The sequence below is a fragment of the Uloborus diversus genome, chromosome 3, assembly GCF_026930045.1.
Source record: "Uloborus diversus isolate 005 chromosome 3, Udiv.v.3.1, whole genome shotgun sequence".
In the NCBI taxonomy this organism is placed as follows: Eukaryota; Metazoa; Arthropoda; class Arachnida; order Araneae; family Uloboridae; genus Uloborus; species Uloborus diversus.
This window is the reverse complement of record NC_072733.1, coordinates 143,334,890-143,358,543: the sequence shown is the minus strand read 5'-3', so window position 1 is coordinate 143,358,543 and position 23,654 is coordinate 143,334,890. Positions and strand designations below refer to the sequence as shown.

Genomic DNA, 23,654 nt, shown 5'->3' with positions numbered 1-23,654 from the left:
TAGTTTAGCCTTAGTGAAGATGTCTGGGATGAAAATCTTAAAACTAGAAAGTAGAGCTCCTCGTCAAATATAAAAGGTTCATAAACCTGAGAAGCACAAAGAACAGTTATCCTTACTTAATTTACTAATACAGTGTAGGTGTCCATATAGAAAGTAATGACCTGCTAGTCTAAAAAATGCTTGAGGCCAAGTCGATTAGGACAGAAGGAAGGAGCAGATCCCTCTATATTTGTGTTTCTCAAATGCAAGAATTATGAGCAGCTTTTTTAGAAAATTGGCATACAAGTATGTTGCATGCAGGTAATAGAATTTTCGAGACTGAATTATATGTGCATTGTTGAAACACATAAGTATTTCACACATTGTGAATTTTCCAAGTTAGCAGGCATGTAAGAATGGTTACTAGGCATTAGATGGGATTTCTTTGCAGAAGGCATTGAAAATCTTGAATCATGCCTTGACAATGTCTTAAATGACATATAGTACGTGGACAGCAACCATATTGTTTCTTTTTGTGACAGTATAATTACAAAATGAAAAGGCCAGGGGTGCCCACCCTGATAATTTACGTTGTTTAAATGGAAAGCCGAAAGGCTAAGCTCTGTAAGTAAGTCAACACTATTACATTCTTATACAAGCATAGAGTGTACCATGCAGTAGAAATACAGCATTAATGTCAATGTGAAGAAATGAACTTTGGAAGCTTGTTTAAAAGCTTACCAGAAATTTATTGGTCCATCAGATTCTGAAATAAATAAATGATTAAATAAACTAGTAAGAATAAACCCTGGCCATGAGTGGAGGCGGAGTTCCATAACTCCCCAACACCTACTGGACCTAACACATTAGAGGCTGAGCGAAAAGGAAAAGAGAGAATGATTGGAATCGTTCATAATACTGAAATGCCTCATTTGCATGTGATTGGACATCAAGAAATGCCAATCTAAAACTGCAACTTTGCAAGTGTTGAAAGAGTTGAGAAGTCAATCTTATTTGAATACAGTCAATTTATTATATTACATTAGGAATGACGTGGTTGAATATCGTTTACTGACGTCTATCACACAGCCCCTAACGGCAAGGGTGCACCCCCCTCAATATAGCGGAGCCCCCCAAAGCAAGAGCCCCCCCAAATAAGAAAAATTCCCCTTAAAAAAACGCCCCTAAACATTTCAAAGGCGCAGTGTGCGCCATGACCCCCCTCCCCCCAGGTGGGCATTCCTGAAAAAGCAGAAGAAATGAATGAGAAATTATTCGATGGTTAAAATACCAAAATATATGGATTCAAAGTTGGTACAAAAATGTAAAAAACACCAATGAAATACGTTAGGAATATTAGGTTGAATTTCCTTGTGACAGACCAATGGGAAGTGACAAAAATATAAACAAACCTCAGTTCTTATGCAGCGTTTATTTTGTTCTAGCAGTGTAGTGTGATAAAGTTTTATAGTTAAATTTAAAAAGAAAGTTATGGCTTTCTTTCAAATTTTTTTATTTTCATGGTTTTTGTCGTAATAAAAATATGTTTCAGTGATCATTCTCTAGCTGTTGACAACCCACAACTAATGTTAACGTTAAGTAATGCTGTAAATTAAAGCGTCATGATCCAAAATGTAGCCCAAATATCTAGGGTGCTTTTCATAGGGAAGTGATTTGTCTTCCATAATAATTTTGGGTTGATAATTGTGTGACTAATGATTAGTCGTGAAGAAGCTAGAGACTGACTTTGATGCATTAAAGCTAAATTTATGTTGCTCAGCAAAACTCTGTACATCAGAAAGGGTAGTATTAATTGTGATAGAGTTCCAGAGGACAATATCATCGGAGAAAAGTCCTACCTCACACCTTTTAGAGATGAATTTTTCAATGCCCCTAATGTATAAAGAAAAAAACTCAAAACTGAGCTTTGCGGGACTCCCTGGCTGAGCTGAAAAGTTTTAGATAAAGAGTCTCTAAATCTCACTCTGATCTCTCGATCTTTCAAAAAGTCGATGATCCAAGATAGGGCTCTGTCTCTAATGCCAAAGTGTTGTACAGCTTAACGATTTATTTATTTTTCCAAACTCTATCAAATACTTTTGACAGGTCAAGGAAAACCAGTTGTATGATGGATGTAATGGTCTAAGATTCTCGGAATCTCAGACTCAGTCCAAAGTACTAAATCTGATCCACAGTAATGTCCCTTTCGAAAACGATATTGTTTGATTGAGAGCAAGTCATTAGAATTTAGATAGAAAGTAAGTCGCTCAAGAATAATTTTTTCCATAACCTTACATGAGAAGCTAGTTAGAGCAATCGGCCTGAAACTTTCAGGATAGCTAGCTTTCTTTCTTCGTTTCCTAATAGGAATAATCAGGGCTTTTTTCTAGTCACAGGGAAGTCTTCCAAGTTTCCAAGACAAGTTAAAGATTTCTAATAAGCTCTTTCCCCTATCACTAAGTCTAGTTATCATCTGGCCATGAATATTGTCAGATTCGGGAGATTTAGTTGGATCAAGGATGCTCAAAGCCGGATTAAGCTCTTGCATAGTAAATCTCTTTCAAAATAGAAATTGCACGCTCTGAGCTGCGACATCCGTGAACTAATTTTCGTGCATGATCTTCTGTATCTTTGTCCATTGCATTGAATCGTCTTTTGATATAAAATCATAGCAAATCGATTGACGCCTTGTTGCCGGAGGAAATCTGCCCATTGGCATCAATGATGGTATTACACTCCTCCTGTTGTGGTTGAGTTGAACTCAAAGATTTCATAAGTTTCCAAAGTTTGGTATTGGGGATGTGTGCATCAATACATTTGCACCATTCTTTACAATTTTCTCTCTTGAGTTGAACAAAGGTTCTTTTTATCTCAGCATTTGTTTTATTTAGGCTTGACCTAAGTGAGGGATTATTAGATTTTTTAATTTCCCTGTGAATATCTTTTTTCTTCAACAGGGGTTGAAGCAATGGAGGTCTCTGCATGAAGAAGGGAGAAGACCATTTGTAATTGCCCCTAGGTATAGCTTGACAAGAGACCTTGAAGATGGTTTTCTTAAAAGAAAGCCAGGTTGTATCGAGATCATCAATAGACCTACAATTAATGGGAGGCTTTGAGAGGAGATCACGGTCAACTGCATCTCTGTACTTCTCCCAATTGTCCTTTTTAAAATTCCAAAACATTTTCTTATTTATCTTAGTCTTGTTTCCACTTTAATTCTACCAATATAGGTTGATGGTCACTTCCAATGTCCGATAAAACTCTCCACTTGCAGTAAGGGTAGATGTCTGGACTGGCAATTGACACATCTATGGCTTCCTCAATATGATAGCTGTGAGAAGAATATGTAGGGGAGCCGTCGTTTAGAGCAAGATGAGCACTGCCCAAGTAGCATCAACTCGTCGGATTTTGCTCGGTCGATCATCGACTCCTCCTAAACTCATCACATAACGCACGCTGATATCGTTGCAATCAGAATCCGAGAACCGGTTTTCGATGAGCTGTTTTTCATCGAAAAACGAAATCGTAACGATCAAATTTTCTGATGAAAATTTGCTGAGCTACATTTCATCGGAAAAAGAGATCTTAACGATCAAATTTTCCGATGAAAATTTGCCGAGCTACGTTTCACGGAAAAAGATCGTAACGATCAAATTTTCCGAAGAAAATTTGCCATTACATTTCATCTGAAAAAAAGTAGGTCGTTTAAATTTTCCGATGAAAATTCGCCGTTACATTTCATCAGGAAAAAAGTAGGTCATTTAAATTTTCCGATAAAAATTTTCTCAGTCTAAAATTTTTGGAAATCTCCCAACTGTTAAAATTGGACAGTTTTATTATTCGAACATCCGACTATTGATCAAACGTAAGGCTATATGTATCAACATTCAGGGTTTAGAATCGGAGGAAAAATGACTGAGACTTTGACTCCAAATCCGACTCCTGGATTTTGGAAGTGTTTATTCCGACTTGCTGCAAAATCAATTCAACTTCAACTCCACGATTCCAACCTCGATTACTTCACTGGAATTGCGAACAAAATGAGACTCCGACTCTTGAATGATTTCTCTCTATCTCCAAAACAATTCTACTCCGTTCAATTTGACTCCCAAAATTACCGACTCAGACTCGGTTTGCGGGCAAAATGATCGACTCTGACTCTTCACTAGCTGGCGCCACAAGCATATTCACTGAATGAAATTCTCACCGTCCATTCAGAAATCTGTCATGGCCTTGCCCCCCAATAGATGGTGGCACAAATGATTTTCCATTTAACACATTATTTTCTTCCTTGGAAAGAACATTACTTGTCTAGTGGTTAGCATATGAAGCTCGTATGCCGGAGGCTTAGGGTTCGATTGCCGGCCAAAGCAACTTTTTGAGTGGAGTATGCAAAATATGAGGACTGCATTCTGTAAATTGTTTTGAACTCAGAAAAGCTTGCAGATTCCGATTCTGGAGGTTGCCAGGAGGTTTGTTGGTCCATTAATTTCTTATACCCCCGCTCCCTTATTTACTAGTAAATGAATTGAGCAAACTCATTTGAACCAATAAAATGATTGTCCTAGTTTCAATGTACCGTAGTTTCTTAAAATTTAAGATATTTAAAGCTAGGTAATTTAAAATAAAAAAAATTTAATAATAAAAATATTAAAGAATAATTTTTGTTGAAAAAAATTATTCAGTACTAAAAATCAAATTTTTACTTAAGTCTTCAAAAGCAAAATATAAAAATCAATCTTTTTTGTTTTGACAATCATTATTGATGCATTTGCTAAATACTTGTCTCAAAAAAGTAAGAGAATACAATTGATAAAGATCATGCAGGCCTAATTGAAAAATATAATCAATATAAAAGAATAATTACCGATATTTTGATGAGCTTTTTAATTTTTTTTGCGCGCTAAGAGCACTGAAAACTAAATATTTAAATCTTTGAACAACTATTGTGAAATGGTTGAAATTTTGTTAGGTTCAGTTATAGCTGATAGGAGTAATAATTTCGAACTGCATTTGTTAACAACTAGACAAATGTTACCTTACTTTTTCTCCACTAATCATGCAAACTACATTCGTAGAGCAACTCTTTATTTACAAGATATGATAAAACTACCTGTAGAAGTTGTGAATGATATGAAGAGAGGAATGCTGTCTGTCAAACGAAAGGAAGGTAGATTTAATGCAGTAAGTCCCGATTTAGCAGTAGAGCAGTCTCAGAATCGATCTTTGGCAGTGACTGGAGGTTTTTGATTGGTATTGCAAACAATTAAGATGCGACACAGAGATGGCTATTTCTTTATCCGTTTAAAAAAACAGCATACACGACACACGAGGCTTTTTCTTCATATATTGGAATAGAAACAAACTCTACAAATGACATTAATTACCATAATGAATGAACGCAATCCAGGATCAATCAAGACGAAAAAGATATTCAAAGTATCATCAAATATTTTATTGCTTGCAATCCCTATAATGATAGCGAAAATTGCACTCTCCAAAATATTTACACCAAACTTGCTGATGAATCTTCTTCTCAATGTTTGCTAAATATTGTAGAAAATGGAGAGATTGCATTAAGTACGTACGAAAAAGAGCGGCTTGTTCTAAAAAGTAAAAAAAGTTATCCAACCCTATTCAAAAATTAAATTTGACAACTGTGTGACTACTTACGAAAATGGAAGAAAAACTACGTGTAATAAAAAGTTACAAGATGCAACAGATATAAGTCTTTTTCAAAAACCATTCATGTTGGCTGATTAACGAGCTTTTGACACACAAATTTTAGCAGCTCATGAATTTTTTGATTACTGCAAGTACCTTTTTGACGCAGAAGGATTTTATAGGAAATCTCCAAAATCGGAACTCGCTCTTGAAATTGAAAGTCATTATAAGTGCGGTCTAAGCACATGGGTGGAGAAATTCAATTTACAAAATTCTAAAATTTTTATTGTTGTGGTATGGCACTTGTTCACAGAATTCTATTAAAAAATTTCAATACCTTTTGCGATTTTCCTGAGGCATTCTTCGAAAGAATCCACGAATTTTTTCTTGCATCCAAGTGTGAAACAAGTGGACATAGTATTTGACAGGTATGATGATCTTTCGATGTTTAGAGTCAACTTTACGAAAAAAGGGTCAAAAAGTTAAAATTGTTATGATTTCAAATGATAATGCAAAAGTCCCAAGCAAAATAATTTCTTTTCCAGCACTGAAAATGAGTTACAGCTCGATCAATTTCTCTGTACTGCTGCTTTGAGATATGCACAAAAAAATCAAGGTTGCGAGTTATGTATTTGGATTATTTGATGATCCATCAAAATGTATTAAATTACAAGGTTCTTTATTTTTTGAAGTACCTGAATTAAACTCCAACCACTTCTATCACGTCTTGGTTGTTTAGGTCTATGGTTTGATGGTTCGTACAAGAAGAAATTCATTTCAGGATGTCATTTGGTAGCTCAATCACTAGGCGAAAACATTTGTCATATTCTGCCAGCATTACACTCTCTAAGTGGCTGTGATCTGACCAGCAGATTGGGTTAAAAAAAAAACGAAGTTTAAAAAATGTGTTGTTGGATTTTATACAGAAAGCTCCACCATATTTAGGAAATACAGATCTTAGTGTGGAGCAATTAACTGAATTATGGCGACGAAAGAAGATATCGTAAATGGTACCCACGGCAACTGACGAAGCGACCATTACCGGTATTGTTGTTTCAGCCCTGTAAATTTTCATCGGACTGTCAAACAAAGGCTCGTTCTTGTAAAAAATTACAATTAAATTGTGTTTCGCTTTGTAAATGCATCAATAATGATTGTCAAAATAAAAAAGATGGATTTTTATATTTTGCTTTTAAAGACCTATGTAAAAATTTGATTTTTGGCATTAAATAAGTTTTTTCAACAAAAATTATTCTTTAAAAAAATTGTTTTTGTTTTATTTTTAAATTACCTAGCTTTAAATATCTTAAAATTTAAGAAACAAAAGGAACATTGAAACTAGGACAATCATTAAAATGGTTCTGATGAGCTTGCTCTATTCATTTACTTAGTACCTTAGAGAGCAGGGTATAAAAAATTAATGGACCAACAAGCCTCCTGGCAACATCCAGAATCGTAATCTGCAAGCTTTTCTGAGTTCAAAACAATTTACGGAATGTGGTCCTCATATTTTGCATGCTCAACTCCATACAGCGCCTGCACTATTAGGTTAAACTCACGAATAACATTCATCAAAAGTAAGAAATTAGAAATTAAATAAACAAGTTATTAAAAAAAATTAAAAGATATTAAATAATTGTCCTATATGACGTCATCCAAAAATACCTCTCCTGAAAGTTTTCTAGATGGCGGAAGGGTCACGTGATCATCCAAGATGGCGGACCCCCTTCCCACTGTTAAATTGTTTTCCCCCTGCTTGTCCCTATATCGTGGCTGTTACTACTTCTCATCGTATTTTCATTCTAAATTCATCACCTCGGAACAGCAATGTTCGTATATTGCTCCAAACCTCATCGTATTTTCATCCAAAATTCATCACCTCGGAACAGCACTGCTCGTGTATTGCTCCAAATCTCATCGGTATAGGGAGCAAAATTCATCGGATTTCGATGATCGGATTCTACTATTACCGATGAGACATATTGGAGCAATTTCCGATGAAAACTCATCGGAATCCGATCATCAGCCGATCAAAGTTTGATCGGATTTCGATGAATGGCCGATGATCAACCGATGAGTTGATGCTACTCGGGTGTCATCCATGAAGTTGTGCAGTTCCACTCCTCTCGTATTATTAATTTCGCTTCCCCATAAGTTATATTTGGCATTCAGGTCGCCTACAAGTAAATTTGTTTCAGATATTTCAGACATATTATCAGGCAGACTTTTTTTTTGGGGGGGGGGGGGGGGTACACATTAACGGGATATTAATATTTTCCCCCTTCCAAATAACATTTAAACGTTGAATTCCAAATCCGATTCAGAAAACTGTGGAGTATCAATAGTATTGTAACGGATTCGGTGCGACTTCCACTTTCTTGAAATGAAAACACAGTTCTTGATAAAAACACAGGAAATTTATTTACACTATGTACAGGAAAGATCGTCAACAACTGCTAAATTATTCATCAGCAATTAAGCAATTATCACACAACACCGTAAACTCAACGTTTACACACGTATTTACTTCCAAATATGAAAACAACACAGCGAAATGCCTCGCTATAAACAGAGCAAAAATCTTCTCCGTTCGAAATATCAATCGAAACTGACTGTTTATCCATCGCTAACGGCTTAAATACACCGAAAAGAAATTTCTCAAATATTCCACACGCTTCTGTAAAGTAGTAGACCGTTATCAATGAAAAGAAAGAAAATAGGGGTCGTATACTTTAGCCGAATGAAAAAGGGGTTGTATATTCATTACGGGAAACTATTTACAGGTTACGTTCCTACAATAATTACTATTTACAGAATTTGTAACATTGCCCCCTTCCTAAGGACTGCACGTCCCGGGCAGTACAATCCCCAGAAAGGGTGCCAATTTTCTATCACAAGTTTACAAATATACACATTAATTAATAACTAACAGATACAGAAAACACAATAATAACAAGAAATATTACTAAACATTAAAAGCAAAAATTATCTACAACTTTTATGTTATCAACCATGGTTGTTTACGTAATACTCATGAACTATGGCCATAGTATGGGGCTAACCGATCATAATGTACAACCCTAGGTTTTGCATTAGGTGATTTTTGGATCCTCACTACGACGTCATTTAGTCGGTTAAGGACTTTGTAGGGTCCATCCCAATGCGACTGCAATTTAAGTGACAGACCTTTCCGTCGGATGGGATTCCATAACCAAACCTTGTCGCCTTCGTTGAATTCATGTCCAGTAGACCTTGTGTCGTATCGGGTCTTCATCTTCTCCGCCGCGATGTTGATTCGCTCTCGTGCGAAGTTATGAACGTCTTCCAACCGGGCCTGGAGATCCTGGATGTACTCCTCAGGCGATGCAGGCGCATCCGGAGGAAGACCGAAGACGAGATCACAAGGTAGCCGAAGCTCTCGTCCGAAGAGCATCTGAGATGGGGCATATCCGGTAGTCTCGTGGACAGCACTGCGGTAGGCCAGCAGGAACAAAGGTAGCTTCTTGTCCCAATCCTGTTGATTTCTGGAAACCATAAGCGAGAGATTGTTCAGGATTGTGCGGTTAAATCTCTCCACCATGCCGTCCGATTGTGGGTGTAGTGGTGTTGTCCTAGTTTTCTCAATTCCGAAAATTTGACATAGGCCCTTAAACACAGCAGAGATGAAATTCCTCCCTTGATAGGAATGAATCTGCAAAGGTGTTCCATATCTCGAGATCCAATGTTGGACTAGAGTCTCTGCTACGGTGGTAGTCTCTTGATCTGGAATGGGATATGCTTCCGGCCATTTGGTGAAGTAGTCGATGGAAACAAGAATGTATTTGTTCCCATCAGCAGTTCTTGGTAGAGGACCCAGGATGTCAATCCCAATTCGTTCGAAAGGAGCTCCAACGTTGTACAGATGTAGCTTCCCTCTGCTTCTCTTCTTCGGTCCTTTACGAGCAGCACAGGCGTCACAAGAATGGCACCACTTCTCCACGTCAACCTTCGCCTTGCTCCAGAAGAAGCGCTCCCGAACTTTATTGAGGGTTTTCAAGACACCAAAATGTCCTCCAGTCGCACTACTATGTATTTCTTTCAGAACATCTGAAATCCTTGATCGGGGAAGTAGTAACTGCCACCTAGATGTTTTGCCGTCGTCAGATTCCCATTTCCGGTGTAGCACGCCGTTCCGTAAATGGAGTGAGTTCCATAAAGCCCAGTATCTTTTTGTTGCAGGACTGAAGATGGAAACGTCCTGCCAGCTAGGGCGTCGACTGTCACTTTCCATGAACTCTAAAATTGGTTTTATGTCGGGGTCTTCAAGTTGATCTTTTCGAACTTGGTCATCACTCCATGGATCAGGTTCTGATGATGTTGGAGTCACTGTCACCTGATAGGCGGGAGGGCTAGTCGTTCCATACTGTTTCTCGATTCGGGAACAATAGTGGCAGTTCTCAGGACAGGGTCTCCTTGATAAAGCGTCAGCATTACCGTGAGATAACCCTTTTCGATGCTTGATCTCCATGTCATATTCCTGGAGCCCCTGTATCCATCTGGCTATCTGGCCTTCCGGATTCCTGAAGTGTTCTACAGCTTTCACTATGGCCAGTAACTCCTTTCTGGTGACGCAGTAATTTCGCTCCGACTTTGAAAAGCATTTGCTCCAGTAAGCGATGACATGTTCATTTCCGTCAATTTCTTGGGATAAAACAGCTCCGATGCCCTCGTTGCTCGCATCAGTGTCCAGGATGAATGGTTTTTCAGGCTGAGGATAGGCGAGGATAGGCGTTGATGTTAAAGCCTCCTTCAGTCGTAGAAATGCATCTTCGCATTCTTTGGACCATTCAAACTTTTGCTTGATCTCTGTCAGCTTATGCAAAGGTCGTGCAATGTTCGAAAAACCCTTCACAAACTTCCTATAGTACGTGCAGAGCCCCAGGAAACTTCGCAGCTGATGGATGTTTTCGGGACGACTCCAACTCTTGACCGCAGATACCTTCTCTGGATCGGTTTGCACACCCTCAGAAGAGATGATGTGACCAAGATAGTTCACTTCCCGGCGGAACAAATTACATTTGGACGGACTTAACTTCAGATTGGCTTCCTTAAGCCTTTGCAGCACCTTCCTAAGATTTGCCAGATGTTCTTCAAAGCTGCGTCCCACGATGATGATATCGTCTAAGTAGACCAGACAGGATTCGTAAGAGAGTCCTCTTAACACTGTCTCCATAAGACGCTCGAACGTAGCTGGTGCATTGCAGAGGCCGAAGGGCATTACTTTAAACTGCCATAAGCCTTGTCCAGTTGTAAACGCTGTCTTCTCTCGGTCATCAGGGTGTATCTCAACCTGCCAGTAGCCGCTCTTCAAGTCCAGGGTCGAAAACCACTTGTGTCCGGAAAGAGTGTCCAAGGTGTCGTCTATCCGTGGAAGAGGGTAACTGTCTTTCTTGGTGATTTCATTCAGCCGTCGGTAATCGACACAAAATCTGGTGGAGCCATCTTTCTTTCGGACTAAGACGATGGGAGAAGCCCAAGGACTGGATGAAGGTTCGATAACATCATTCTCCTTCATCTCTTTCAGGAGGGTCTCAACCTCTTCCTTCTTGGCGAACGGTAGTCGTCTTGGATGCTGTTTAATAGGGGGTTGTTCTCCAGTGTAGATCCGATGCTGCGTTAAATTCGTCCTGCCCACATCCTCCGATGTAGATGAAAACAGATGCTTGAAGTCGTCCACCAATTGTTCCGCAGCAGTTCTTTGATCTTTTGATAATGGCGCACTCCCAATTAACTTCGATGTCAAGGACTCAGAAGACACAGTTTCGGGGGAATTGATTCTTCTAATGATGCAGTTTACTGGAGTACAAGTTGCTAACACTTCACCTTTCCGAATATTCCTTGGCCTTTCACTCACGTTGGCGACTCTTACAGGAATTACATCCTTAGAAAGGTCCACAAGCGTAGATGCTACCAGCACTCCTTTTAGGTTATTGTTTAGGTTGGGGTATTCAACGAGTCCAAATCGAAAACTATTGGTTTCTTCAATGGAGCCAGGTATTAATGATTCTGACCTTGAGGGAATCGATAAATCTGTTTGGGCTATTATTTGATGAGCGGATTTTACATCACTTTCTGCGGGGAAAACGGCTATGTCTTCTCTTATCGAGTGCAGCTCATTAGTCTTGAAGTCGAGGTTGAAGTCATATTTCTTTAAAAAGTCCAATCCGAGAATGAAGTTGTCTGTGATAGCAGCAACGAATGCCGTATGATGGTAAGTGGCATTTCCAAACGCAATTTCTAAGTTCACTTTACCTTCAATCTCGATCTTGTCACCTGTCACAGTTTGGAGAGTAACGCAGGGCGGCGTCCATAGAATGTTGAGTCCAAATTGACGAGCCACATCTGTTCTAATGATTGTAACATTGGCTCCAGTGTCAATAATCAGTTCGCAGGGAAACCCGTTTACATATGCGTAAACAAACAGTCCATTACTGCCGCCACTCGTCGATGAAATCTGGAAAACTTTAAGATGGGGCTCATTCCAATTTTGCGACCTCCGCCCCGCGAGATTGCCATGGCTTAGTTTTCCTGGACCTGCGAGGGAGAGGTGCTTTTCCCTCTGGCTTCTTGGCGAGCTTCACAGTTTCTTCGTAAGTGACCCTCGCCACCACATTTCCAGCACTTAAGTGATTGTCCATTTTGGTCCTTGGGAGCCGAAGTCCTTTTGAGGATTCCTGCAATTTCTTTTATTTGCTTTTCCAGTTTAGCAAAGCGTGACGAAACCGGATCAGGCTCATCAGTTTTCACGCCGCGGATTGAATGACGATCCTTGCGGGTTGCTTGCTGGGCGGCCTCCAACTTCATCGCATACACAACAGCAGAGTTCAGGTCTTTGACATCCGCCATCCGTAGAGCTTTCTGGATTTCCGGATCTCGAACCCCGTCGATGTAGTAGTTGAGTGCCAGGTTGTCCCGAACATCCGCAGGACAGTCGCAAAAAGCAAGATGAGACAGTCTCTCGACGTCCGCCGCTAGCTCTTGCAGGGTTTCCCCGGTTTTCTGGAAACGGGACTTCAACTGGAGTCGGCTGAAATCTTTCTGGCACTTCTCACCGAAGCGAAGCTCCAACGCAGCCGTGAGGGCGGCGAAATCCAGTCGCTGGCTGTCCGGAAGGGTCTGAAGAATGTCCGCTGCGTCACCTCTCAGGGATGCTGCAAGATGGCAGGCCTTGGTAGCAGAGTCCCATCCGTTCGCTTCCGCCACTATCATGAATTGAGTTTTGTAAACCTGCCACGAAGTTTTCCCATCAAATGTGGCAAGTTTAATGGACGGTCGAGCAACCGATGTGGGAGCGCCAAACTGTACAGAACTGCTTTCCGCGGTCGCCAATCTCCTTTCCACGTCCTTAATTATTTCTTCCTTAAATGAAGTCAATTTCTTGTCTTTTTCTTCCAACTTATTTTCCATATTGGCGATGCGCTCTTCCACAGTATCAAATTTTTCTTCCAGGGCATCGACTTTATCTCCCATGGCGGTTAGTTGATTCTCCATCATGGTTTTCATCGACGTTAGGTCACTTTTCATTTCATCGTGACTTGTAGTGATTTTAGCAGTTAAATCACTATTTAACAGTTCTTGGTTAGTCGCTAATTCATTTTTCAATTGTTCTTGATTAGCCGCAATGTCATTTTTTAATTGTTCCTGATTTGCAGTAAAACTTGCGGTCAAATCACTTTTCACAGAGGTGATTGCGTCAAGAAGTTGTTTTAATTGTTTATCCATTGCGCGAGTAATCACCATAAAAACAAAGTCCAAATTTAAAAAGTCTTTATGAAAATAATGTCCAAAGTCACACTTACTCCAAGAAAGTCCAGAAGTAGCCCCACGTTGGGCGCCAAATTGTAACGGATTCGGTGCGACTTCCACTTTCTTGAAATGAAAACACAGTTCTTGATAAAAACACAGGAAATTTTTTTACACTATGTACAGGAAAGATCGTCAACAACTGCTAAATTATTCATCAGCAATTAAGCAATTATCACACAACACCGTAAACTCAACGTTTACACACGTATTTACTTCCAAATACGAAAACAACACAGCGAAATGCCTCGCTATAAACAGAGCAAAAATCTTCTCCGTTCGAAATATCAATCGAAACTGACTGTTTATCCATCGCTAACGGCTTAAATACACCGAAAAGAAATTTCTCAAATATTCCACACGCTTCTGTAAAGTAGTAGACCGTTATCAATGAAAAGAAAGAAAATAGGGGTCGTATACTTTAGCCGAATGAAAAAGGGGTTGTATATTCATTACGGGAAACTATTTACAGGTTACGTTCCTACAATAATTACTATTTACAGAATTTGTAACAGTATGATAGTTGATATCCCTTACAAGAAAAGCCAGGCCACCATCCCCTCCTATTTGTCTATCAGAATGAACTATATTGTAGCCCTTTATTTTAAGCTTAACATGTTCTTTCAATTTTGGCTCCTGAAGAGCAATAATTTGCACCTTTAGGGATTCAGCAATGTCCAAGTTAGCGTCAAGTTTAACCCTTGGAGCATAAGTTGATATTCTATTTATATTGCAGTGCATGATTTTTAAGGACCGAGATTTAGTTAGAGACCATTGCAAATTTTTCAAAGAGGGTCCTCTGCCTAAACTCTCAGTGCACTCCTGATTAGTCTGCGCAACAAGTGATGCAGCATGATCCAAAGAGGATGAAAAGCTCATGACAAAAGGAAACGTGGTACAGCCCCTGGAGATCGAAGACCTGGAGCACCCGAAGACAGGGGACTGATTTGGCTCCTTTTTACAGTGTAGGGCTGTTAACCCTTCCCCAAACCCCATTTTTGTCGCCTCTTACAACATGCATCTGGATACATTGGGATTATTCTTGCCCCTTGGTTATGACATGGTCACCTTTGGGGCATCCCGGTCATCACACAGGGTTTGCCAAGATTTAAAATGCTCTGGTGGAAAGATACGCTTTTTTGCATGTAACACAACTAAAAGTATGATTATGTGTTTAAAATAATATGCCTAAGGTTTTTGATGATTTAATCCGATGAAAACAAGGTTTAAAAACGTGATGTCAAAAACTTGATTGTTTCAAAATAACTTCAGCAGTTAATCTAATAGTAAATATTAAGAATTATAAATTTTAAAAAAAATCCTATTAATTTTAAAGTAGAAACAAATTATTTCGGAATGTTTTACATAGAAAGATGCTTTCTCTTTTCTGCATTTCAACTGTATAGAACTTAAATAACCAAATTAACTAATGCACAGCATTTATATTTCAATAAATAGTTATTTACTTGTCTTTTTAGCTGTTCTTCCATGTTTAAAAAGGTATTTTGAAAAGAAATTGGATACTCTCTTATACACGGAAAATCTAGCAGATGATATTGGCGAAGTAACACAATATTTACATTTTCCCTGTTCATCATTGGTTCAGAGCTCTCTTACATATGATGTCATTTTGTATGCTTCGCCAATAAAGAAGGAGCCCGCTTCATTTATCAAGATGAAATAGTTCTTTATTTAAATTTCAATTTTTGCATAAGTGTACAAAAATAAAATCAAGATATTTTTTTCCTCATTATACATCTTTATTTTGCAGGAAAATAAAATTTTAGGTTTTAGGCTTCCGTTATTGTAAAATTTGATTTCTAGTGATATTGTTTTGAACTGTACCATGGACTCATAGGCCATGTTGAAAAATAAATTGAAGAAAAACTTAATAATACTAATAAAGTTATTGTAAAATTATTTTGTTTTTGATTTTTTTAGCAGTGCAGCTAACATTTTAAGTTTAATTTCAGAAATTAAATTTAGTTGTTTGACTAGTTCTGATGGAAAATAATCTGGATATTTCTTTCAGTCAGAAACGAAGTGAATCTATGGCATCTGATGATTTAGAGACTGGAGCTCGTAGAAAGCAAAAGTTAGACAAACTTGCTAGTCAGTTTCAGCAACTTCTGCAGTTATTTCCATCTTCTGAAAGAAAACATGATGATCTTGTCCGATCAAGTGGAGAAGGCGATTATGCACAGAACCGAAATCATCCTGCCAATCCTACTGCTAGTTCAGAACATGGACGGAATTCACAATCTTGGGATAATTCTATTCCACGACAAGATAATTTGCAATTAACTCGTCAAAATATAGTCAGTTTTGAATCCCAAAATCATAACTCTAGCAGTAATTTACATAACAGAGATTGTAATTCCATAAAAAAAGACAATATTAACAATTTGTCCGGGAAAATGGGGAAATTAGGTTTGCAAAACACCATTCTTGGACTAAATTCAACCCCTGTGATATCTTCTAGTTCCATTTCTGGTCCTTCTGTTCCTGTGTATAATTTAGATAATATGTCAACGTTCAGTTCAGAGATGAATCAAAGTAATTGTCTTTCAAATAATGAATTGGAAAGTAAAACAGCTATTAGTATGTTAAAGCAGCCTCCAAAGAAAAGAGGTTTTAAAAGAAATCATGATAGTCAATTGCTTAGCAATTCATCTATTGATTCTGAACCATTGGAGGGTTCTAGTAGTGCAATGGCTGCTGATAACACTGTTGCAGCTACTTGGGGAGGTTCAAGCACTCAAGACTATTTTGAGGATGAAAATGATGAACGCATAGAGAGCTTAGATGAAGATGATGGTTAGTAGATTTTTTTTTACTTTTTCATTTTTGAAAATGTTTTCATATTCTTTTTTGTGATAATTTTTGGTATTTTTTTTTCTTGACCTACAAAAGTTTTTACAGATTTAAAAGGAAGAACTATTTTTTTGAAAGAAAGGTTAGTTTTAAAAAATGTGTTCTTTAAAAGCTATCAATGACTATTATTCTCATGGTTAGCAAAACAAATTCCTTTAATGTTTTATTAAATCTTAAAATGTAAAATTGCTACAAAACTCAGTGCAATAAATATTAAACATTTGTTTTTCCTTATTGCTATTTACTTCATGCATGCATGCTCTAATATCCCCGTTTTAAAACTTTGTTTCATAAACTATTACACTTTGCACTATAAATGCGCATAAAAATAAAGATAAACTGTGAAAGTTTTTTTTTAACTTACAAATGTTCGATGTGTGCGCCTTTTGTAACACGTCGCACATCCATAACATATGTTTTGGAGTGTTTCACTGTCAATTTTTCGTAATGCTACACATATGCAATCTTTCAGTTCTTATAATGTTGCAGGCAATAATGGTGTATAAACATTGTCTTTGAAACAAAACCTCCTAAAAAAACTCCCACAGGATTAGGTTGGGATTCTGGCTGGCCAACACAAAAGCATATCCGTGGAAACGTGAAAAACTTTTAACAGAGATGAGATTTTTCAAACTTGATATAAAAATGCTTGTAACTTTTTTTCCTTTAAAGATAGAAGCTTAGTTTTTTGACCATAGGTCGGGATAGATCTGGAGTAAAATATGTTGCTTTTTCCAATGGTGGCAAAAAGAAAACTGTGGGGCAATTCATTCACTTTTTATTGATATATTTAATGAAGAAAGTAGTGCCAAAATTTCAACTAAGCCTAAAAAAATGAGAGCAAAAAACGCTAATAACTCTTGCTGTAATTAGAGCATTGAAACAAATGGTATAAAACGGAGAAAATTCTACTCTTTCCAACGATATATAATATTAATATGTGCAAGTAATTTTTCACCCCTATAATTCGGAAATTTATGTGAAAATTGACCTAAATTGGAATAAAAAAAGAGAACTACACATCCATTTTTTTTCAAAGTGGTCTGCAAACCTTTCTGGTGCTAAAAGAAAGATATTGTGAAAATTTCAATGAAATCGGCTGGGTAGTTCTCGCGTTTTGCGCGTTTAAACAAACAGACGCTTTTTTGAGACTACATTTTTACTATGTAGTAATTGTACATTGCTTGTACAGTATTAAAATTGTCGCATTACTATGTGTTTGAAGAGAGATCTGTTCAAAATATTACTGTAAATTTCCGAACATCAGCAGAATAGGATAGCACACTAACCACCCATAAGCCAATTCGCAGATAAGCTGCCAATTAAATAAAAATGTTAGTGTATGCAGTAGTTTAAAAACAACAGAATCACTCGCATGCATGTAAACTATAGCTAAAAAAATAACAGAATAGATAAAAATGTATGTAAAAGCTAAAAATGGATTGCTCATTATTACGAACCGATTTTACGCATACATGAGCAAATTGTGCAGGCAGATAAACCTGCAACAGATCGAGTTAGGTTACACCAAAAATGCAGGCACCTTTTAAGACTGATCCGGTTACTGTTTATGCACGTAAGTAGCGTAGGTCTAAAAATCGAGTTTCAACTAGTCAGGTTTTGGTGACCTCAAAAGATTTGATGTCATTGGAAAGAAAACGGAAGGAGGAGAGAGAAAGAGAAATAGGAATATCTAAAAATAGATATTGCAGCTATACAAATACAAATGTGCGACCAGCAACAGGTTCTGGGCCCAGCTAGGCTGGTCCTAGTCAGTTTATAAGTCCCCAATGAAGATCAATGGCCCTCTTAAAGCTATCAACCTCCTTGCTCATTACCACCTCTTCCGGTAAGCTGTTCCAAGTGCCCACGACCCTACTAAAGAAGTAATTTTTCCTAATTTCCAAGTTAGCCTGAGTTTTGAATAGCTTAAAACCCCAATGTCCCCTTGTCTTACTTTTAGTGAGAAAATTTAACACGTTAACATCTTTCATTTTGATATATTTAAACAACTGAATCATATTCCCTCTGGCTCTCCTTTGCTCCAGGCTACACATATTAAGCTTATTAAGTCTGTTATCATAGTCTAAATCTGAAAGCCCTCTTACTAGTCTAGTAACCCTTCTTTGAACACTTTCCAACACAGAAATCTTTCCCGCGATAAGGAGACCAAAACTGAACAGCATACTCCAAATGAGGTCTTACTAAACTCCTATATAACGCCAGAAGAACCTTCTTTAACTTGTTTGAAATAAACAAATTGTTAACCCATTTAAGCGCCAAGTCTCTCATTTTGGGAACTTTTGATTATGATTTTTTTCCTCATCAAGTACTTAAGATATCATTTTGAAATTATGTTAAATGGAATGATAAAGTACCTAACTTTATTAGTAATTTTTTTTTAAAGGTTTGGAGTGTATTTTTCTTTTAACCAATTATAATAAACAGGGGTCAAGAAAAATAATTTAAAGGAGTTTTATAGGAGTTTATTTACTGAAATCCCAAAATGGGAGACTTGGCGTGTTCTGATTAGCTGAGCAAGGCATGGCTAGTAAAAATAGTCTTCACCCATTTTGCATGAATGAACTCTCCCCTCTTTATTTTTTACTGTTAAAGCCACCGCCTCCTTTGTATTTTTGCATTGTAAACACTCTTTTGTTGTTCAAGGTCAAGAGCAGGTGCTTTTATCAAAAAAAGTGACATTCCATTTGTTTAGAAGAAAGTTCTGGAAAAACAGGGTTGCCAATCCTCCCTTAGGAGGATGACCCATCTCTCTGAATTGCTACAGAGCACAGAAGAGATTCCCCTAAAATGAGATCAAAGATTGCTTTAAAATTATCTAGCCCCCACCCTCCCCCTAAAAATGTCAGTAGCTCAGTCAGTGCCATGCACCCCTCCCCTCTGAGCTAACCCCTGAGATAAAAACGATAAAGTCTTGGTCAGGGGCTTTTAATAAGGGATGTTGGATTTCAATAGAGAAATTTCAATAGAAAATATTATTGTTTTTTGCATTTTTGACTTTGCCACAAACATCAAACAATACAGAAATAATATATTTTAATGTATTACAAAAAGATTACTGCAGTATCACTTGTTTAACCGCCACATTCTGTTCGGATAGTTGAGAAGAAAAGAAATTAATTCAAAATTGCTTAGATCACAAATAATGCGATAATTCAATTTGCATTTTTACAATTTATTGTAATTTTTTGGTTGAAATCGGTGAAGCTAGAACCATTGCTAATTTCTCAACTTGAAGCATGCAAGCCATTAATTTCTGAAACCATTATGATGATGTAAATCATTTCATCAAACATGTAGTGAAATAACCGAAACGTAGACTGAAAAAGCCCTCGCCTATGATGAAACAAATACTCGGTTAGGCAGCCCAAACATACCTTAGTTCCGTTTAAAAGAGTCTAGTTCTTCGGGTCATTGTCATTTACCGTTGCTCGATCCTCCACATGGTTACTTGAAGAGACCTACCACTTCTCTTTTTATATATGGAAAACCTCTAAAGCTTTTCGCTAAAAGTTATTAAATTGTGTGATAAAAGCTCCGGGTTCGTGCACAAATGTATAAGAAAAAGGAATAAAGGAATGAAAACCAGTCCCGGATCAGCATACCCACAGAGTGGGCAGTCGGGGAGGCATGTCCCTAAGGGGTCCAACGACTCAAGAATTTGAAAAAAAGAATGAAAATGACTAGCACTAAGACTTATTAACTTTGCAAATATACACTGCTAACCTCCATATATTTTGTTGCAGGGGGTCCCAAAATTTATAGATCCAGTCCCTAGAAAACCTACAAGTTCTATATTTTAAAACTTGAATATGTTAAATATGTACTTAAAGTACCAATGACTAGCTTAAAAAGGATTTTAGAGGACTGGATTTAGTCAGATATTATTCAAGTATCAAAAAAGTGGCAGAGATTTGTATGTTATACCCAAGTTTCCCATTTTGGGACCATACAATATATCCTAAACTAATAAATATTTTTGCAAAATTTCAGCTACATGTGATTAGAGGCATGTATTGAACCTCAAAACATGAAAACTTAAGTATTTTCAATGTGGTTCATGTAGTGCCATTTAATGGATTAACTTGTTAAGTTAAAATTTGAGCATTTATCTGCAGTCACTTTATCGTCAAAAAAAAAAGTGTGAAAAGGCTGTGGATAAACTGTTTGTGGATATTTGGGAGTGTACTGTATGTGCAATGCCTTGCATACGATCAAAAGTGATTCTTTGTCATTACAAAAAAGTCTCATTTTCCCCAATTTTTTAAAATTTGTTTTTAAAACATTATAAAATTGAATAATCACGAAATATTTGATTTTCCGTCAAAAAAAAAATTACAGTGGATTCATCATCTGAATAGTTTTGAAAGAAATAGCAGAAGAAAACAAAATTTGAAAAGAATGCATCTCAAATATGCTTATTCTGTTTCAACAATATTTTTTTAAGTAGGTTTTGTTCTACTTGAATTTAGATGGGCATTGGACATTATGTTTTTTTTTTTTTTTCTTTTTTTGTGTGTAATGTTTAATAGATTTTTATTTGTTCCAAAGTATGTTATATTGTAAAATAGTCTTAATAATGTAGTAATGAATTTTCTATTGATATGCTTAGGAACTCCTGCTCTGGGGAGCAAGTCAAATAAAAGCAGAAATGAAGATTTTGTAGATCAATATCATGATATGCGTGCATATATGGAATCTGTGGCAAATGAGCAAGAAAAGAAACTGCCTAAACCTGCGATTAGTCGTGAGTATTATTTTGCATGTTATTTTATTGCTTTTCTTAAGATATTGTAAATTATGAAACATATATTTACTTTTAAAGTTTTGTTAGTGAACTATGTTAAGAGGGTTGCTGCAGGGGTGTGGCGGGCAAACAATGTTGAACTGCAAATTTTTGAAAAATATAAACACTTCAATCTAAAAAATTCCTCTTTTTTTGAAATTATATCGAATGTAGTTGCATCAACGTGGGGGGAGAAGGAGTGCTTGCGCTGGGAGACATCCTCTGGAGAGGGACTAATACCAAATTAAATTTCAGAGTTAATGAAAAATATATGCACTGTAAAACTTCTGTGTGTGACCGAGACCCACGTGATAACAGGCCAGACAACTCCCCTCCCCCCCGCTTCGTTACGCCACCAGTAGTCGATCTTTGAACTTGGCGCGAAGCTTTGAAAGCAGTGCAGTCTACCAGTTAAACAATAGTGCTTCTTGGTCTGGTTGAAATAGATGAAATAGGAAATATGTAACTTCGGCTGCACATTTTTGAATACAATACTGTTGGATTTATCTCATCCTTTCCACGTACCGGAATGTAGAGGCAATTAAAATATATATATATATAATATAAGTGTCTGCTGAGTGAATTTGAGTCAGCGATTTCCGCTTCCAAACAACCTGCATGTGAAGAAAAAAGCTGGGCGTCTCATGGAATAAATTTTAAAGTTCGGAGGTAAGTACTTTTCTCAGATAACCAAATTTACATTTTATGCAGTTAAGATTACTTACGTTTTCCTCCATTACACGAACAATTGTCAGTTTCCTTTCTGATATCTTTGTCTGTAATTTGTAATTTTAGTATACTGCTTTAATATTTGAAACGGTTAACTTGCAACTTTTTATTTCTTTATTTTTTCAACTTTGTACACGCATTTATTCGAAATGGATTTTCCAAGCTGACAATATACATATGTCAAAATTTTCTGCAAATATACTTGTTGCTATCAGAAGCAACGTAACTTGGTGTTGATATTCAGTTAATATGTAAACAAGTTTATTGAAACAGGCTTTTAACTGAACTAATCTTATATTTTCCGTTTCGATTAAATTGTTTCATACGCTAGGATGTGTTATTTTGATCAAAAAACATTCCTTGATGGGCTTCCGTAGTTCTGAGATAGAAGATTAGATTTGAACGCCGGAGGTCGTGGGTCCGATACTCAAACATTTCCCCCCAACTACGCCCCTGCAATGTTATTCAAACAAGCTGGTTCTGTGCGTAAATTAAAAAAATATATACGGTTTTTTTTCACTGTTGTCTTTAAGTTTTATGATATTTATGCACACATAGTGGTTAAGTTAACGGTATTCATAATTTCTGGGCTTGCGAAAGATTAGTTTTGAGCAGTGGATACACAACGTGTTTTTGCCAAATGCTCTGTGCTTGTTTGTTTATGCTTAAAAAGGGCAAAATATCTTGAACTACATATTTTTTGAACTCCTTGGGTTTTCTGTTAATAAGCTTTCAGGAACTCTGAAACTGTAACATAAATTGAATTAAGGGGCTGTCTATAAAGTATTATGCAAACTTTTGAACAAATCCCCCCTCCCTCCTCCTTGTTACATGTAACGCTGTTCAACATGAGCATATTGTTATAAACAACGCGTGATGTCACACTTCTTGATATCCCCTCCCTTCCCCCTGTCACAAAACTCTCACATTGATTTCCTAAAAGAGCATACTCAGCAAAATGTTGATCTAAATTTAACATATATGAGGTTTTAAGTATTAAAGAAAGTTGCTAAAATGGTCATTCTATGAAAAGTTTTTTGAAAAAGGTTACTTTGTCATCAATTAATGCTTTTTAAAATAATTTTTGAAAAGCCTAAAATGATGAACTATTAAAGCCCCCCTCCCCCACACACACACACAAGAATCATTAGCAGCAGAAAAAGCTGAAAATGGAAAAGTAGCCGAATTCCAAAAAAAAAAGGCTGTTTAGATATTGAATACATTTTTTGGATGTACAACATACAGTATTCATGATGTTGTATTATACATTCTTTAATTAACGTTTTTCAAGTTGAATTCCTGTGTAATTTTTCGAGAGTGCCCACCGAAGGGGAGGGGTCGGAATCATAGTCTCACAGTAATGATAGCTTTTCAACGGCTATAGTTATAAATAACTGTGCCCTTGAAATTTTAAGGGAGATGGAGATGTTTTGGGTTTTTTTTTTTTTTTTTTTTGAAGTTTTCATAATTGAAGGGGGTAGGGCACCGTCTACTTTGGGGGATGGCACCCAAGCATTCACGTCTTTTGAAAAGCATAAATTTGCTCAGCTAAGTTAACATTAATAATATGGTATTATGTACTTTAATTTGATGTTATGTCTTTGAAACATATTGCAGTCATGTTTCCCGTTTTCTTAAGTAAAAATGTTTATTTATTTTTTAAAATTTCATTTAATTCTTATTCAAATACAATAGTAATATTATTTTTTGTTTTGATGTAATTGTAAAATGAAAGTTCATTTATTTATTTGAATACTTC

The 23,654-nt window shown here is 36.9% G+C and overlaps 1 protein-coding gene across 2 annotated transcripts in view; it reads left to right on the top strand.

Annotated features, from left to right (window-relative positions):
• LOC129218670 (uncharacterized) overlaps positions 1–23,654 on the top strand; it is a 267,197-nt gene that overhangs the window by 120,375 nt on the left and 123,168 nt on the right. For both annotated transcript variants that reach the window (XM_054852990.1, XM_054852991.1), the window contains 2 exons: positions 15,518–16,302; positions 20,993–21,127. In XM_054852990.1, coding sequence (XP_054708965.1) covers positions 15,518–16,302; positions 20,993–21,127 — 920 coding nt within the window. The remainder of the gene's footprint in view (positions 1–15,517; positions 16,303–20,992; positions 21,128–23,654) is intronic.